The 18,673-nt window shown below is 44.5% G+C and overlaps 1 protein-coding gene across 2 annotated transcripts in view; it reads right to left on the bottom strand.

Annotated features, from left to right (window-relative positions):
- Nucleotides 1-18,673, bottom strand: part of HSPBAP1 (HSPB (heat shock 27kDa) associated protein 1) — a 52,420-nt gene that overhangs the window by 22,806 nt on the left and 10,941 nt on the right. For both annotated transcript variants that reach the window (XM_015410861.1, XM_015410870.1), the window contains exon 3: nucleotides 2,521-2,657. In XM_015410861.1, the coding sequence (XP_015266347.1) occupies nucleotides 2,521-2,657 (137 nt within the window). The remainder of the gene's footprint in view (nucleotides 1-2,520; nucleotides 2,658-18,673) is intronic.

Below are 18,673 nucleotides of genomic sequence, written 5' to 3'. Positions count from 1 at the left end.
AAAGTCTAGCAAAGCAACAGCAGCAAATTGCCGAGCTGGTCAAAAAGTCGATCCAAACAGATGAAAAACTTAAAGAGACAGTGCACGACACCAAAAAAGTTAAAAAGAAGGTTGGTCTGCTAGAACAGAGACAGGATTTACAGGAACGCAGACTACTGAACCTGCAGATGGAAAAAGCAAACAAGACACTCAGATTCCAGGGGATAGCTGAATCGCAAGGAGAAAACTTGAAAAAGATGATGGCAGAGCTTATCGCACCGGTGGTGGGCTGTTCAGCGGCAGAAGCGGAAGCTGAAATCGAGGTGGTCCATCGATCATACTCAAAGTACATAAAACGGAATAACCTGCCGGGTGAAATTGTCGTTAAGTTTCTCCGAAGACAGATGAGGGATGATATCCTTAAAGCAACAGCAGCTAATCCCCTGCAGTTGGGAACTGGAACTATCAGAGTCTTAAAAGATGTTCCATTCAAGGTTCGTGAGAAAAGAAAAGCCTACAAAGAGCTGATTTCAACATTGCAGATCAATCAAATTCTGTATTCCTGGAATTTCCCGGAGGGAGTCGTGTTTAAATATAGAGACAAAAGGGAAAAAACTGACTCGGTTCTTAAAGCAGAAGAATGGTTGAAACGGTTTTTCGGATCGAAGGAGGAAGAACAGCAAGAAGGAGAGGGCGGAGCAGTCATCATAGAAGACAGGGACGATGACCAAGGAGCAACAGGTGGCGAGGCCAAAGAGACATAAGATTTGAGGCTTAGAAGACCAAAATAACTCTTTGGAGACTTGAAATTTGCAAACAGAGATGAAGATGAAAGAACTCTTTGCGCACACAGAAGATGACGGAGAAGACACTAACATGGACTTACTAATTTCCGATTAAATTGACTTAAACGAAAAACTTTAAAATTTTGAATACTAACAGAATACTAACTGTTAACAACCCTCTCTCTTGGGATTTTAGTCATAGTGTGGGTTTTTATTTGCTGTCCTTTATCCTGGGGTAACTTTTCCCTCCCCCTTTTTCTTTTCTGTAGTGTTTAGGTGTAACAAAAAATAATAATAAAGCTACCCTGCTTGCAGGGGATTAAAAAAAGAATAGGGACTCATGTAACCCCTACACTATCCTAACTCAGAGTTAGTAAAGGTAAAGGTTTCCCTTGCTCGAAAGCCAGTCGAATCTGACTCTAGGATTGCAGTGCTCATCTCCGTTTCCAAGCCGAAGAGCCAGCACTGTCAGAAGATGTTTCCGTGGTCATGTGGCCGGCATGATTAAACGCTGAGGCGCACGGAATGCTGTTACCTTCCCACCGAAGTGGTCCCTATTGATCTACTTGCAATTTCTTGCTTTCGAACTGCTAGGTTGGCAGGAGCTGGAACCAGAGATGGGAGCTCACTCAATCATGCGGCACTCGGATCTCGAACTGCTGAACTACTGACCTTCTGGCCTGCAGTTCAGCATCTTAACCACTTGAGCCACCGCAGCTCTTAACTTGGAGTTACTCCAGCATAAAGGCAGTTTAAGCTGGCGCAGGGCACTAGTGGCACTGTGCTCATTACCACCACTGCAGGAGCACTGCAGCCACACGCTGGCAGAGCGATGGCACAAACCCCACTGCCAGTGTACATGTGGACCTTCCAGGGGGTGTGGCAGCAGTTAGGTGGCTTCCAACGTTTTTTCAGCATGGGAAACCCCCCCCCAAGCAGGTGCAAAGTTGCGCTGGCAAAAATAGTGTCATGTCCCATTGACAGACATTCCCTCCCTCCCCCAGCTATGGCCACAGCAATGGGATCCCAAACAGCTCAGGATACTAAGCACACACCCAATCAGCACACTCCCCTGCTCTAGCCATGCCCCTTCTTGCGAACCAATCATGGTCCACCCCACCCTACAAATGGTTCGAGGAGATCACCCCAGAATTCCATAGGTAGGGAGCATAGTACTGAATGCTGTCTGACAGCTCCCTGCTGTGCAGATGTAGAGCGAGCGCACATGCACCCTGGTGATGGGCACAACTCAGACAGGGAACCTAACATGACTCGGTGAACCCCTAGGGGGAATACACTGCAGGGAGAGCAAAGTCCACACTTCGTGGCTGACCTCTCCCAGATTTCAGCACCTACATCTATATCATGGTAGGAGTGCTCTCCCCGAATTTCGTGTTTTCTAAGTCCAGGGGTTTGGCCTGGGCATTGATTTTATGGTGAGGGGGCTTTCTTTTATAAATATAGAAGGCAATGATCTACTCAAGTACAATCCTTTTTGAATGCTTCCTTACACAGCTGAGGCCTGAAAACCAATTTACTTTTGACACAACAATGTGGCTGAAGGCTAGCTGACACTGCCACCATTTAATATACATCACCACTCTCATTTGAAAACACTCTTGTTTTTTTTTAAGTAAGAACCCGACTCTCCTAGATTTCTAAAAGGGTGATAAAACTAAAGCATCAGGTTAATATTTTTTTTAAATGCTCAGGGAATTGGTCAAGTTTGACTGCAGAAGTGGCAACTGCAAATTACCTTCCTTGCACTTGCAGCACTAAGTTGCACCCATAGGAATCCAAATGGCAAGGCGTGTTTGCTCCCGATGTGCCAACCCACAGAGTACTCTCCTTTCCATCTCTTCCAGGAAATCCAAAGTCAGACCATTTCACATCCTGTTGGAAAGAAATTTCAGGTGAAACTATCATATTTTGAGTATCCTATTAACCAGGCCACAGCCAACCTCCCCGATTCTCCCCCTTTTCTATTTCTTATTTCATTTATTTATTTCATTAAATAAATATTTCTTCTCATCCCTTCTAAGGCCGAGTTCAGATGGGCAATTTGAAGGGCTAGGGAGTCGTGGCAAAGAAGACCCAGAACAGACCCGGAACGGCTTGGTCGTGGTATTCCCGTTCACACTGCAGCGAATGAAGCAGGAGGATACTGTGGAGGAAGCGCAAGGGAGCGTTTGTACTGTTGGCCTGCCCCTGGCGGGCTGTTAGCGGCTGTTTCTGTGCTCCGCTGTATGTGCTTATGCGCATGGGCACCTGCCCACGGAAACAGCCGGTGCCTATTATCAATGACTGCGGGTTGTTCCTGCCTTAGCAACACTTGCGTTCACACATCAGGGAACCGGAATCAAACCTCTCTACACACAGTTTGCTACCACTTTCACCTGGTACTTTTTAAACTCGGGAGGGAAGCAGCACAGGACGGCTTGAGTACGGCTGGGGGACGCCTGGAAGATGTGCTTGTGTGAACCCGCCCCTTTAATCCGCTACTGAAACGCTCCTGAAACGTTTGGCTGCCGGGCCAAACTGCCACTCTAAACTTGGCCTAAGTATATTAATCACACAAAACACGATCTTTTCTTTTGCTGTTATACTATGTCCTACATTGATATCTGCCATCACAGAGAAAAATCTTTAATCAACAAAGTAAATGGGAACTTCAAAATTAAGGTAGGTAACTATTGATGTGGGAAACAGCTTTGAAATTCTCTCCTCGCTCAGCTAATCGCCATATCACTCTCTGTGAACTGTCACTGGCTTGACATAGACAGCCACTTTCCAAGTTTCCGTAATGGGCATTTAACCACTTGGTTAAACTGGTCGCTTAGGCAGTTATAAGCCAGTGCCCCGCCTGCTCTGTATCTAGAAGACTAGTGTTGTTGTTTTTTAGAATGTGGTGGGGGTGGGTAGAGACTGAGACCCAGTAGTTAGCATAGTAGTTAAACTGAGAATAGAGAATCCCCATACTGCCATGAAACTCACTGGATGATCTTGGACCACTTGAACACTCTCTCCCCTAAACTACTGCCAGGGTTGTTGGGTGGAGAAGAGCAAAACCACAACACTCCCCTGAGCTTTTTGTGCCAAATGATTGTTAGGATTAATAGTTGTATATGATACATATGACCTATGTGGTGATCTGTTATAGTTGGAATTGTATATTTTATTATTATTGAGATTGATGTCTAGGTAAATTTGTAATTGATGTGTATGTAAACTTGATTGGAAATCCAATTAAAAAAAGGAAGAATGCCGCGACAAAACCTGATGATACATAATATTTCCATGGTTTCAGCCACTATGCAGTACAACCATCCAGTTTAGCAAGGTCCTTTAGGATTTCTTTACTGTTTGCTTGAGACATTATCAGGCCTGGCTACAGTATATGGATGGCTTCAATTATGCTGGTGGGCTATCTACCTTTGTTGCTTGAATTCTCAGCAGTGTTTGATACAGCTGACCCCTTGATTTTATCAGAGCACTTGGACAATTGTGTTGGTATCAAATACTTTGGCCACCAAATGAGAAGGGAGCACTCACTGGAGAAGACCCTGATGCTGGGAAAGATTGAAGGTCAAAGAAGACGGGGACGGCAAAGGATGAGATGGTTAGACAGTGTCATCAATGCAACGAACATGAAATTGAGCAAACTCCAGAGGACTGCGGAAGACAGGAAGGCCTGGCGTGATCTGGTCCATGGGGTCGAGGAGAGTCGGACTCGACTGTGCGACTGAACAACAACAATCAATGCCAAGCACCAGAATGGGTGCATTATTATCTGATCATGTTCATTAGGTAACATTTGGGGTTTCTCCCTCAGCCCTTTGGGATCAATATTGTGGAGTTCCAGAAGGCTCTGGGTGGTCACCTATGTCGTTTAATGATTACCTGACACTTCTTGCTGAGATTGTACATAGCTTTGGAATTGGGTGTTATCAGTAAGCTGAGGACTCCTGGCTATACATCTCTTTACCAAGCCTCCAAAAGGGGTTATGGCCAGGTGGCAGAAGATAGAAATGATGGTGCCTGGAAAGTCTGATGACTCAGAGGGCGTTATGCTACTAATTTATTCTTGATGGGGTAATTTAGAGGTTGGTGGTGGTGGGGGTTTTAGTTCCAGGCTACTTGCTAGGAAACACAGGTGAGGACGGTGGTAGAGAGTGCATTTTTTCAGCTTCATCTTGCACGAAAAGTGGCTCCTTTTTTAGTCTGAGCCAGTCTTCCCACACTGATCTTAAAGTTAGACTACAATGGAACTGCCCCTTGAAGACAATCTGGAAACTTTAATAGGCATAGAATGTGGCAACTTGTTAGTGGTATGAAGTCACTGCTGTATCCATACCAGGGGTCATTTACTGCCGGAGCACACAGGAGCGGAGCTCCGGCAGTAAGGAGCCCAGGGGGTGGGCACATGCAACAAGCCCTGCCCCCTGCTCCCAGCAGCCTTCAGTCGGGCCACGAGGAGCAAGAAGCAGCCAGGTAAGTTGCAGAGGGCCCCCCCGCCACCTTCAGGTACAAGCTCTCCCTCCTCTGTGAGGACAGATCTGCACGCTCCCCCCCCAATAGCTAGCAATCCAAAACAGTCCAGTGGAGCCTGAAAGGTGGGTGTTGCCATCTGACACACTTCCGGTGATGGCAGGGGGTGTGGCATATGCAAATACGTTATGCTAATAAGTTATGCTAATGAGCTCCTGCACTTCTTTTTCTATGAAATGACCCCTGATCCATACTATGACTCTTTCAGTATTGTTACACTGGCTCCATGTTAGTTCCTGTGTTCAGTTCAAGGTGCTGGATCTCACCTATACTGCCCTATGAGGCCCCCTTCCTCTACCCTCCCTCAGAGGCAAGATTTTCTGTCCGTTTTTCTTTCTCTTTACTGACTGAGCCACCCTAGTAATGTGTTTTCTTCTTTGCTGAAGAACTCTGGCTGTCCCACCCTGTCACAGTATAATATTTTGGCTGTTGGCTCAGCCCAGGAACCTGAGGGAAGGGTCAGGATCACCCTTTAAACAACTTAAATGACGTTCGAGGCATTTTGAAATTCAAAAATAACAAAATATTTTATTTAACATAGAGAGGAATGGTCAGGTGAAATCAGGCGTTGAAATTTCTGAGATAAAGCCAGTACATGCACAGACTTTAGTTCTTATGTTTCAGGCTAGTGAGAGTTTCTTAAGCTTTTCACAGTGACTTAAATCTTTTTGTTGAGAGGCTTTTGTTCCAGTGCCTTCCTCAAACTCTTCAGTATACTTTCTTTAAGTATTCTCTGTCTCTTTTTGTTTCCAGAAGGCTGGTACACTCTTTTTGGTACCCAAACCTTTTGCAACACCAGTACTCATCTTGAGTTTTAACTGATTCTTAAGGTCTCCAAAGGTAGTTTCTAGCCACCACCACCACCCCACCAGGCATCTCTGTACTCTTCAGAGCTTACTCCCTGTTTGACTGTGTAGGGAATTTTCTTCTCTCTCAAGAAAATCTATCCCCTTTCCTGTGGTGGCGAGCCTGTGGCACGGATGCCAGAGGTGGCACTCATAGCCCTCTCTGTGGGCACACGTGCCATCGCCCCAGCCAGGCCCAGACCATCATTAAAGTGTCAAATTCTCTGCCAAATAAATTTAAGTAAATGAAAGCATTTGGGATGGCTTTCCTTACTTTGTTTGGATCATCTTAAGTTAATGTATGAGTTATTTTTTCTAAAGTAAAACCTCCGTATTCAGGTTAAATTGCCGTGTTGGCACTTTGCGATGAATAAGTGGGTTTTGGGTCACAGTTTGGGCACTCGGTCTCTAAAAGGTTCGCCATCACTGCTCTAGAAGATCTATCCCCTTTTCTTGGCCCGAATGGGAGCCTTTGCCTACTTCTCAAACTTCCTTGCCAATTTCCCCCCAGTTATCCTGTCTGTGTTAAACTGCTCTCAGTCAGGGCTGAATGCCAAAACTGTCATTACTCAACTCCTCTCATCTAGAGACTGTCAGTACTCAACTCAACCAAGGCCTGTCTCCTCAGTATGCAACTCTCAAGTCTTTCTCTGCTCAGCTGATGCTAACCAATCAGATCTCTTAGAAACAGCCCGTCACTCAAGGTTCTCTGGCTCTGTGAAGAATTAACCCTTCACAGTCCTTTATCTGTTTACACAGCACTTCTAAGCTTTCGTTTATTTATACTGTTTCTCTGCTTTGAATGCTGAATTTAAAATGATTTACATAAATAATTAAAAGTGATATTGTCCACAAACTACCTCTCTATATCTATATCCAGTCCTGGGATAATTCCCAGGACTGAAATGTAATAGTGGATGGATATGAGTTGTTCAAAAAACCCCAAAAGGGTCAAAGAGGAGGTGGAGTGGTGCTATATGTGAAGAGAGGGTTGGTTTGTAAAAAAAATACTGGAGGGGGAGGGCAACAGCCCAGTGGAAAGTATCTGGATGAGGATAAGGGAAGGAAGGACAAACAGTATTGTGGTTGGAGTCTGCTACAGACCTCCTGACCAGGATGAGGAGGTGGATGCTGCCCTCCTTGAACAGCTTGACAGGGTATCCAAACAACATGGCCTGGTAGCTATGGGTGACTTCAGCTTCCCTGATGTGTGCTGGGAGAGAAACACTGCAAAGGGTCCACAGTCACGCACATTCCTGACCTGTCTGACTGACAACTTCCTTCATCGAATGGTGGAGGAAGCTACAACGGGCTTGGCCATACTCAACTTAATATTGGCCAACAGGTAAGAGATGGTAGATGGGATAAAGGTGATGGGGATCTTAGGGGGAAGTGACCATGTCCTGCTGGAATTCCTTTTGCTGTGGGGGACCAAGGAAGTTCATAGCCACACGTATATGTTAGATTTCAGTAGGGCAGATTTTAATAAACTCAGGGGCATGATGGGAATCATTCCATGGGCCAGACTGCTGGAAGGGAAAGGAGCAAGTGAAGGGTGGGCTCTCCTAAAACAAGAGCTCTTGCTCAAGCCATCGCTATTCCAACAAGAAAGAAACATGGTAGGGGATCCAAGAAGCCAACGTGGATGACCAGAGAACTGCATGATGTGCTAAGAGAGAAAAAGGAAACGTTCAAGAAACAGAGGCAAGGAATTACCTCTAAAGAAGACTATCTGTGGGTTGCTAGGCACTGTAGGTCAGCCATCAGAGAGGCCAAAGCTCACAGTGAGCTAAAGCTGGCCAGGGAGGCTCGCTACAACAAGAATCTCTTCTTCAGACACGTGAGGAGCAAATGCCCGCTGTTGGGTGAAAATGAAGAAACTTTGACAGAGGACAGAGAGAAAGCAGAAAGGCTCAATGCCTATTTTGCTTCAGTCCCCCCCCACCCCCAGAATAGAGATGGTAGTAGGCAAGGCACGGTGTCCAGGCTGCCGGTTGACATGAGCAGAGAGGTAGCCGAGAAGCACCTGGCTGCATTGAATGAGTACAAATCCCCCAGGCCAGATGGTATGCACCCAAGAGTGCTCAAAGAACTTTCTAGAGCGCTTGCAGAGCCTTTGTCCATCATCTTTCAAACCTCTTGGAGGACGGGAGACCTTCCACAAGACTGGAGGAGGGCAGAAGTTATCCCAATTTTCATAAAAGGGAGGAGGGATGACCCAGGAAACTACAGGCCAGTCAGTTTGACCTCTGTCCCAGGGACGATACTTGAGCAGATTTTAAAAGGATGAATCTGCAAGCATCTAAATGACAACTTGGTGATCCAGGGAAGTCAGCACAGATTTGTCCCCAACAGGCCCTGCCAGACCCACCTCATTTCCTTCTTTGATTGAATGACAAGCTTATGGGATCGAGGGAAAGCTGTCAATGTTGCTAGCTGGATCTCAGTAATGCTTTTGACAGGGTTCCCCATGATGTTCTGATGGGTAAACTAGAGGGCTGGGGACTGGACTGTAGGATAGTTAGGTGGAGAGGGAACTGGTTGGAGAACCACAATCAGAGAGTAGTTGTCAGTGGCATATCATCTGATTGGAGGGAGGTGTCCAGTGGGGTGCCACAGGACTTACTTCTGGGCCTGGTACTTTTCAATATTCTCCCTATAAACTACAGCAGTTTGAAAACATGGCCGAATTATACATCAGCTCCGTACCTCTCACGTATAATTTATGAGAGGTATAGATGGACCTTTTCGAGAGCATGCTTCCTTCCGCAGTACTTTTTGGCAGATTTTCTCAGTTGCCACTGCAGAAGCAATATTTCTGGAAAAGTGATCGACTCTGTTACACATCTTCTCCTGCACTGTGAATTTTATCAAGAAGAAAGATTGCAATTAATTATTCATTCATACCACTGAAGTATTATATGAACTTTAGGCCTGAGGTACTCTGGAAATATCTCTTAGAAGATACACAGAAATCTGTAACTGATGCAGTAGCAAAATTTTGTACTATAGCAATTAGAAAGTGGAAATGTTTGGAATTATTCTAATAGTTTTTCGAGCTCCGAGTTTTATGAATATTAGATGTTTTTAAGAGAGGCTTTGATCTTATACTGGTTTTTGACTGACTTTTCAATATTTTTAGAAATGATCTGGATGAGGGTATGGAGGGGTTACTAATTAAATTTGCAGATGACACCAAATTGGGAGGAGAAGCAAATACGCCAGAAGATAGAGATGGAATTCAGTGAGATCTGAACACGCTGGAAAAGTGGGTGGATGCGAACAAGATGCAATTTAACAAGGATAAGTGCCAAGTTCTACATCTGGGTAACAAAAATGAGGAACACGCATACTAGATGGGGGATACGCTTCTGGGTAGCAGTGTGTGTGAACAAGATCTTGGGGTACAGGTGGACCGTAAGTTAAATATGAGCAGTCAGTGTGATGCAGTGACAAAAAAGGCTAATGCAATCTTGGGGTGTATCAACAGAGGCATCACATCCAAATCACAAGATGTGATAGTCCCTGCATTAGTCAGGCTGCACCTGGAGTGTTGTGTGCTATTCTGGAGACCTCACTTCAAAAAGGAGTCCAACAAGAAGAACTATACAAGAAGGATCTCAATGTCCTCAACAATCACAATGGTGTGATCACTGAGCTTGAGCCAGACATCCTGGAGTGCAGAGACAAAGGGGCCTTAGAAAGCATTACTAATAACAAAGCCATGAAATTAAAAGACACCTGCTCCTTGGGAGGAAAGCTATGGCAAACCTAGACAGCATAATAAAAAGTAGAGATATTACCCTGCCAACTAAAATCCGTATAGTCAAAGTGATGGTGTGCCCAGTAGAAATGCTGCAAGAGCTAGACCATAAGGAAGGCTGAGCGCCGAAGAATAGATGCTTTCGAATTATGGTGCTGGAGAAAACTCTTGAGAGTCCCTTGGACTGCATGGAGATCAAATCAGTCAATCCTAAAGGAAATCAACCCTGACTGTTCCCTGAAAAGCCAGATATTGAAGCTGAAGATCAAAGACTTTGGCCACCAAATGAAAAGGGAGCACTCACTGGAGAAAACCCTGATGTTGGGAATCATTGAAGGTCAAAGAAGACGGGGACGGCAAAGGATGAGATGGTTAGACAGTGTTATCAATGCAACGAACATGAAATTAAGCAAACTCTGGAGGACGGCGGAAGACAGGAGGGCCTGGCGTGATGTGGTCCATGGGGTTGTGAAGAGTCGGACTCGACTGTGCGACTGAACAACAACAACAGTTAGAGGAGGGCAGGGAGCTGTTCCTGTCGGCAGCAGAGGATAGGACTCTCAATAATTGGTTTAAATTAAGGGCGAGAAGGTACCGGCTGGATATTAGGAGAAACTTTATTACAGTAAAAGTTGTGCAACAGTGGAATCAGCTGCCTAGGGAGGTGGTGAGCTCCCCCTCCCTGGCCGTCTTCAAGCAGCAGCTGGACAAACACTTGTCAGGGATACTCTCGACTAATCCTGCATTGAGCAGGGGGTTGGACTAGATGGCCCATATGGCCCTTTCCAACGCTGTGATTCTATGATTCTATATTAGATCAGATAAAATTAATTTAAACACTTGCCCTAAGATAAGTTCTTGATGAAACTCCCCTCCATTATTTCCCCCCCTTGTGAACATTATCCTTTTACATCCTAATGTTCTACTTCCTGTCATCTTAAGCAGTAACTAATTTACAATAAATCTCACACAAGCAACTGTGGCATCCCGTGGTGAGAATGTTTACCATGCCCCTGCTTCTTATCAGAAATCCAGATACGCTAGTATAGCAGTATTTTTCTTACCCTGGGAGCAGCAGCCTCATATGGTTGTATATTCACCACTGCAATTTACAACCTGAATTTCTTTTTCACTGTCTTCCATACCAAAATGGACTGTTTTCATTAGAAGACTACATGGAACATTGGTTGCAATTGGATTCTAGAGACATGTAATAAATTAGATAATCTAGTATTTCTTGCAAAGAATGGTTCAATAGTTGGTTTCAGCTATCAACAATATGCCTAGGCAATACATTCTTCTTTCACAGTATTGCGTTATGAAAGTCTAAAGGTAGTTTCTGGTTTTTTGGTTTGCCCATAAGATTTTGGAAAAACACTCATTCAAATATTTCAACAGCCACCCACTGTAGTTACTGGAGTCTATTTGCATTTAGTAGGCATTACTAACAACTGTCAGCTAGCTGCCATAGAAGACTGGGAGGCAGTTGGTTCCCCCCCCTCCCCGGCATCTGCGCATGCCCTATCTTCCCTGTGTATGATCTTGTCTCATGCATTCTTGTCTGTAAACGCTAGGCACCGCTTATCTGCAAGGTTAACAGGTGTGTGGGGGAGCTGCTTTGCCAAATGTATAATGAACTGCACCGTGTGAAGCTGTAATTGTTTAGGTTTTAAGGAACGTTGCTTCTCAGGCTTTTGAGCGCGTAACCTGGAGTCTGCCCGCTCGGCGGGAATGGAGATTATTGGTTATTACCCTGTTTGAATGTCTTACATTATTCCTTGCCCACCCTGGCCCAGGCATTCTGGACAGTGAACTTGTTCCTACTCTATCATAGCTTTAATAAAATACTACTTTGCCTAAACGTGTATTGGATTAATAGCTGTGGGGGGACCGGACATTATGTCCAGAATCCCTTTCCCTTCATCATTCCGAGTCGGCTGAACTAAGCATGAGTGGAACCGAGGGGGAAATTCCAGTTACAACCGCAGACGATGGCAGTGTCCCGGTGACCACGACCACGACTACCACAGCGGTCCCGACGACGGGAGCTGAGGGGGGGAGCGGTCCCGAAATCAACTGCTACATCGTTCACCTGGCCTTTCACTCCCTCGAAATTGGCCGGGCGGGCCTGGGATGACTGGACCCAGTTCGACGCGCGAGGCACCCGGGAGACGTTTTCTAACCGAGGGGGTGGCCTGCGAGAGAGCTTGTTCAAACAAGGACTTTACCCGGGGCCCAACCTAGAAGCTGTGGGCGACCAGTTCGAACAGTCGGAAGAAGCCTGGGTGACGGGCCGCTCTAAGGACCGAGCGAGCCGGGCGTACCCGACGGAAGGCATGGAAGAACGGGTGGAAGACATCGACCGGACCCTGCAACAGTTGATGCAGACTGTGGGCGAGGTATTTAACGGACTTGGTGGAACGCACGATCGAAAACGCGTTGGTCCGGCGAGGGGTCCAGCCAGGGGCACTGGCGGCACCTGTGCTCCCACCGGTGGGGCCCCCGGCTCAACCAGGGGTCCACTGTGACAGCAGCCATGAATAGATTCTTTTGAACTATGGTGCTGGAGAAGACTCTTGAGAGTCCCTTGGACTGCAAGAAGATCAAATCAATCAATCCTAAAAGAAATCAACCCTGAATGTTCCCTGGAAGGCCAGATAATGAAACTGAAGCTCAAATACTTTGGCCACCCAATGAGAAGGGAGCACTCACTGGAGAAGACCCTGATGCTGGGAAAGATTGAAGGTCAAAGAAGACGGGGACGGCAAAGGATGAGATGGTTAGACAGTGTCATAGATGCAACGAACATGAAGTTCAGCAAATCAGAGGACGGCGGAAGACCGGACAGCCTGGCGGGAGCTGGTCCATGGGGTCGCGAAGAGTCAGACTCGACTGTGCGACTGAACAACAAAAGGCCAACCAGAAGGGGGACATATCTTCTTTTTCCAAGGAAGGTTTAATTGTATGCACAAAATGCACAATATTTAATGCATAAATCTTCTTCACACTGTACGAAGCCATAATTCTAAGCTATTGGAACCAACCTGGTGCCTGTTTAAAAGAGAACTGCTTGAACTGTCAGTTTTTGCTGCGCCTCAGATTTATGGAAGCACTTCCAATTTGTTTAGGTTGAGTTTATGTGTTTAATTTACATATCTATTAGTTCTTGCATACCTGACACTTTTCGTTTCTTTCTTTGCTATCCTGGCTAATACAATTAATATAATGGATGGCTGATTCAATGCCAAATCACCTAAAACAATGGTCACAATTTGTCCAAATGGACAGCAAATCAATTACCAATGTATTCAACAGGACAGTTAGGCTGATGGTAAATATTTTTGAAAATAATAAAAAAGGTACACCTACCCATATGTGTGGACATTATCCCATCCTCTCTGCCGCAAGCAGATCGTGGGGCCAGCTTAAGGTACAAAATTTTTGGATAGTGCTATTTTGATTGTACTAAATTTGTATGGAATCTTAGATTTTAATTTTACAATACAATGTTTTATATACCTTATGATTAATGATGTGCCAATAAAGGTCTATGAATGAATGAATGAAAAAAAAAAGAATCATACCCATTCTGTGTAACTGAATTAGTCCTTCAATTGGATCTTGTTTTATACTGGCTCCTCTTTGTACCCCACTCTAGCTGTATTTAAGGTCAGGCCTCATAGTTCGATTCTTCACGTACATGAAGTAGTGAATTTCAACTTAAGCTGAAATCAACTGTATTAGTCTCTACGGTGCTAATTGATTCCTTTGTAATTCTGAACACTGTGTGTGTTTGGTGGACTTGGATTGTGTGTCAAAACAGAGAGAGCCACAAACGCAAAGCTGTCCATCTCTGCTCTACAGAATGGCTTTTTCTAGTTTGCTTAGCCCATCTTTAAACAGTTAACATGTGTTAACTTTTGACAAGCGGGGGGTTATCTCATTTCCCCCTCCTCCACTATTTTCCCTTTCCTGTAAGTCCCAATAGACTCTACCTTTTCTACTTCCTTTTCTCCTTCCCACCCATCAGCCAACCTACCTTTATCTGCCCTGCCCCATACAGCTTTCCCTCCTCCCCTCCTCATCTACCCAGGAAAAATCTGGCTCACTTGCATAGTGCCAGCTGCTGGGATGGGCCAAGATGCCTAGTGCAGGCTGGGTTGGGCTTTGTTGCATGGTGAAGAGAAAGTAAGAGGGCCTCACCAATGACTCCGAGATGTAAATAAGATCAAGACAAATGGTGCAAGTAAAGGAAAAATATCTTATTTCTTAGCTAAAAATTCCCCATGCATTTTGCCAACAGGCTTCTTCAGAGGAATCTGTTATTCTTTCAGGATTCCTTCAACAAGAGAACATGATCAGTAGCCAAAGTCACACAGTGCTTGCTGGTGGGCCTGGCCCCTATAACTTCTTCCTCAGAAACCAAAGCAGCCATGGAAATGGTCATGGCTTCTCCCCCTACCTTTTACTGACAGAAATTAAGGCTTGAAGGCTGGTAATATTGTTGTGGTTACCTAGCAATGGTCACTGAGAGCATTCATATCTGAAAACTATAGGTGCGGTTTCCATTAATTTGGGGATTTTTAACCCCCATTTTTTAAAAAAGGAAAATTAGATTTCAGAGTTTTCTGCACACCTAGGGTATTTTTCAGTTTTGTAGGAAAAAACTACCTTGTTTGTTCAAGGCTCAAATCTCTGGATTTAAGTATCTACAAAACAGGCTGAGAATTAGATGTATTGATAGGTTCTGAAGGTTTAAAAGGTTACATACTGCTTTGTGTTATTTTAGTAGCTCCTAATGAAAAGAAAAGTGAAGAGGACCTAAAGAGCCAGTCAATCCGAAAAGAAATTAACCCTGACTGTTCCCTGGAAGGCCAGATAATGAAACTGAAGCTCAAATACTTTGGCCACCAAATGAGAAGGGAGGCCTCACTGGAGAAGACCCTGATGCTGGGAAAGATTGAAGGTCAAGGAAGACGGGGACGGCAAAGGATGAGATGGTTGGACAGTGTTATCGAGGCAACGAAGATGAAATTGAGCGGACTCAGGAGCACGACGGAAGACAGGAGGGCCTGGCTTGTTGTGGTCCATGGGGTAGCAAAGAGTCGGACTCGACTGTGCGACTGAACAACAACAACAACGAAAAGGTATTACATGGATTTATTTTGGGAGTTTTCTTCAGACCACTTCAACTACCTGCAATCTCTGTTTTGGAAATACTGAAGTTAGCTGTCAAAGGGAACAATTGTATGTATACTTACTGGGGAATAAGCCCCACTAAATACAGTGGAACGTACTTCAGAATATATATGCATAAGACTGATGATTTTTGAGTTGGAGGAAGATGTTTGGCATGAGACTGTGCTTTTTGCCATTTCTTGCCTCCCCTACTAGACAACATTACCCAGCCTGGCTTCTAGTGACTCTTTACCTGGTGCACCATCTAAACAAATCTCCAGTTTTGTTAAGTTAATATAAGGCCTATAATATTTTCCCTCCACTTTTGGCTTTTTAAGGTACCCACGTGTTCCATTTGGTGCTACAGAGACATTTGATCAAGTACTGACATCTATGTTTTCATTTGGGAGTTGCCATTTTTTCTTTCTTCTTCCCTGAAGGCTAAAGGTACAACCTGAAAACAGCTTCAAAGAGAATCTATTCAGGTTTGCAGGGCAATGCACATTGGATACAGACAACAGTTTAAGATCAGGACCTGAAACCCCCCCCCCTTTTTTATACATCTGGCTGATTAAGGCTTCCAGTGAGCTCAAAAGCCTGTACACTGTTCTATATTATTTTGGTGAAAGGCATTATGTACTTTTTGGGGGGCGGGTGGGGATTCTCTTTGGACCAACATGATTACCCACAAGTGTTCTGTAGGTCAGTATTCAATGAGTTTTCGATGCCTTCATCAGGACGGCAAATGGGGACTCCCAAAGAATCACAGGAACTTCTCAGCCAGTAATGCCTCCAATAATAATCTGGAGGATGAGTTGACTGCAGCTTATTTCTTGTTGTATGTCTCAAGTCTTAAGGACTGGATCTACTTGCTGATTGCAACATTCTTTATACTGGCCCCGGTCACACGGGCTGGATATCGCGGGGGGGGAGGTGTGGCTAACTGCCCTGGAGGAAACTAACGAGCGGCAGCCCGAGCACACGTCCCGGTCGAGATCCCGTGGTTCGGGGGAAATGCCGATCAGACGGGTATCCTGCAGCGCGGTACAGAAGCCACACCGCACGATCGCACTAGCAATAGCTCTTTGTGCGCATGCGCTGTTGGGCGCTGTTGTGCAACCTGCAGAGACTAACAGTGGCGGGCGCCGGATGCCACGTACGTCCACGCAATCAAACACCCGCCCTTGGCCCGCGGTTTCCGGAAACTAGAACCTCGTAGGTACTAGTTTTTAACTCCGCACCTTCGGCGGGGAGCTACGGGAGCACTGCGCTTCCCAGATGTTGGGGTGAGATCGCGCCCAAAAAATCCGCGGGATTCCTGCGCCTCTCCTGCGGCAACTTTGCCGTGTGACCAGGGCCACTGTTTATCTTCATGTACTTGCTTTATGGGCATCTGAAGATCCTGTTCTTCAGTCCATTGAAATTGTGAACTTAGAATCTGTGAAGTATTTATTTTGGGAGTGTCCACTAGTAAATGTTAGATATTGCTTTAAATCTCCAGCCAATTTATTGCAGTTCATGTATTTCATGTATTGAATACTGGTGTATGTTTGAGAAATATTTGGAGCCTTATGTGATGTTAAGTCATACACGATTCATATTTATTTATTCATTTATTTCCTTAATTCACTGTTAGTGTTCTATAGGTAGCATATCTTTTTCTAAGATTCAACATCATCAAAGGGAATGCTAAACTTTCAAGTGAGTATGGTAATACTAGAAGATGACTTGATTTATAGAAAGGAATATAATACCCTAATGGAAATATTTGTCAGAGGCTTCAAGAACCCACAAAGGAAAAGTTGTTCTAGCTTTCCATAAGACATAAAATTTAAAATCCAATATAACCATTTCAGTGATAAAGTTAAGGGTAATAACCATCCCTGCACTTTAATCTCACACCTAAGTAGTTTCTGTATTCTGTCAACTTAAGTAGAAAGGGAGAGAACATAATATTAGATTTAAAAAGAGCTTTGTGAAAATGCTGCTACCTCAATAAATACCAGATATGATTATGGGCAAAACAGTTTTTAACCAATGAACTGAAAAGAAATTGGCAAGTACTGAAATCTTGGCACAATGGGTGCTTTTTTACATAAAAAAACACAAAGCTGAAAGAGAAGCAGTTTAAAAGTACCCCAACCATGGCAGGTGGCACATTACTTGTGAATTACATTTATTTTGCTTGCTGCTTACAATAGAGCTAATATAACCATATGTCAATTTAAGAGGTCTCACTTCTATTTAAGCTGCATGCACATATCATGCCTCTGATTTATATCTCAGAATTCTATAATGCAATATCAAATGAACAAAGTGAGATACTGCTCATATGTTAAAATAATGGAATCATTACCTTAAGCCACACAACTGTAAATGATAAACAGTGCAATCTAAATTTCAAACAACTTCTAAATGGCTCTATTAATCACTATAAATAAAAAAAACATAACTGGTGTTCTTTTACCCTTCAAATCACCTTAGGAAAAAAAATCCAAATAAAATCTAAATAAAAACAGCAGAGAATCATGGGAATTTATAAGAAAAGAAATCAATAAATGCATGTCTCTTTGGCATGTACGGCGAACTTAAGAAATCTTGTGGAGTCTTGTTCTGACACTTGAATGCTTCTCCACAGCACAGACAAGCCAGCTTTTAGCCTCAGAATATCTGTTAATCATGTGTTCTTTGGTAAGAGTTTCGGCTTGCTGTGAAGTTAGCTGCAGTATTATCACAGTCTACTATGGAGGACTATTATCCGAAATATGAAATTACCACTGCTATTGATGCTATCGAATAAAAGAATGCAGAATTAAGAGCCAGATCTTGGCCAGGATACATGCATCACATCAGCGATAGTGAAGGAATATTAATACCCTATGGGTGCCAACTTCAGCCCATAGAAGGGGGGAAATTCTTTCAGATGGCAGCAGTAGTTCTTTGTCAACGCGTAATGTCTACAGCCTGAAGATTTTCCATAGGTCTTTGAGGTTAAATTGATATTTATTGGTTATATCTATATTCCATCAAAGATTCCTCATCTATGGCTGAGTTCAGACAGGCAATTTGAAGCGGGAGGGAGTCATGGCAAAAAAGACCCGGAACAAACTGTTCCGGGTTTTCCCGGTCACACTGCACCGACTACTACGGGAGCATACCGGGGAGGAGGCGCAAGGGAGTGCTCACACTGTTGGCCCACCCCTGGCAGAGACATGGCTGTAAGATGCGGCTTCCTTTTTGGTAACCTGGAGATATGCGCTTATGCATAAGTGCACAAGAAAACCACGGCTTTTGGCGTTCACACTTTGTTGGTGCGGGATGGACACAGGATAACCATGCTTTCCAGGGTTTGATACCACTTTCACCTGGTATCTGTGACTTGACAGCACTTTCCACAACCACAGGCTCTGCTGCAGGATGACGTTATAAGGGCTCCTCGGTGAAGTCCTTCGAGTGGTGCAATTCATTCAGAGGATGTGCTTTTTCTGGGTCCATGTATGGCTTTGTCTCACTACCTTACTGATAGGTATGCGAGCCTCAAGTTTACTATTAGAAACAGTGGTTCTATTTCAGGA

This window comes from Gekko japonicus, unplaced genomic scaffold (genome assembly GCF_001447785.1).
Source record: "Gekko japonicus isolate JY-2015 unplaced genomic scaffold, Gekko_japonicus_V1.1 scaffold319, whole genome shotgun sequence".
Classification (NCBI taxonomy): domain Eukaryota; kingdom Metazoa; phylum Chordata; class Lepidosauria; order Squamata; family Gekkonidae; genus Gekko; species Gekko japonicus.
The sequence above is the reverse complement of the archived record's forward strand: the minus strand, read 5'-3'. Positions and strand labels throughout refer to the sequence as shown.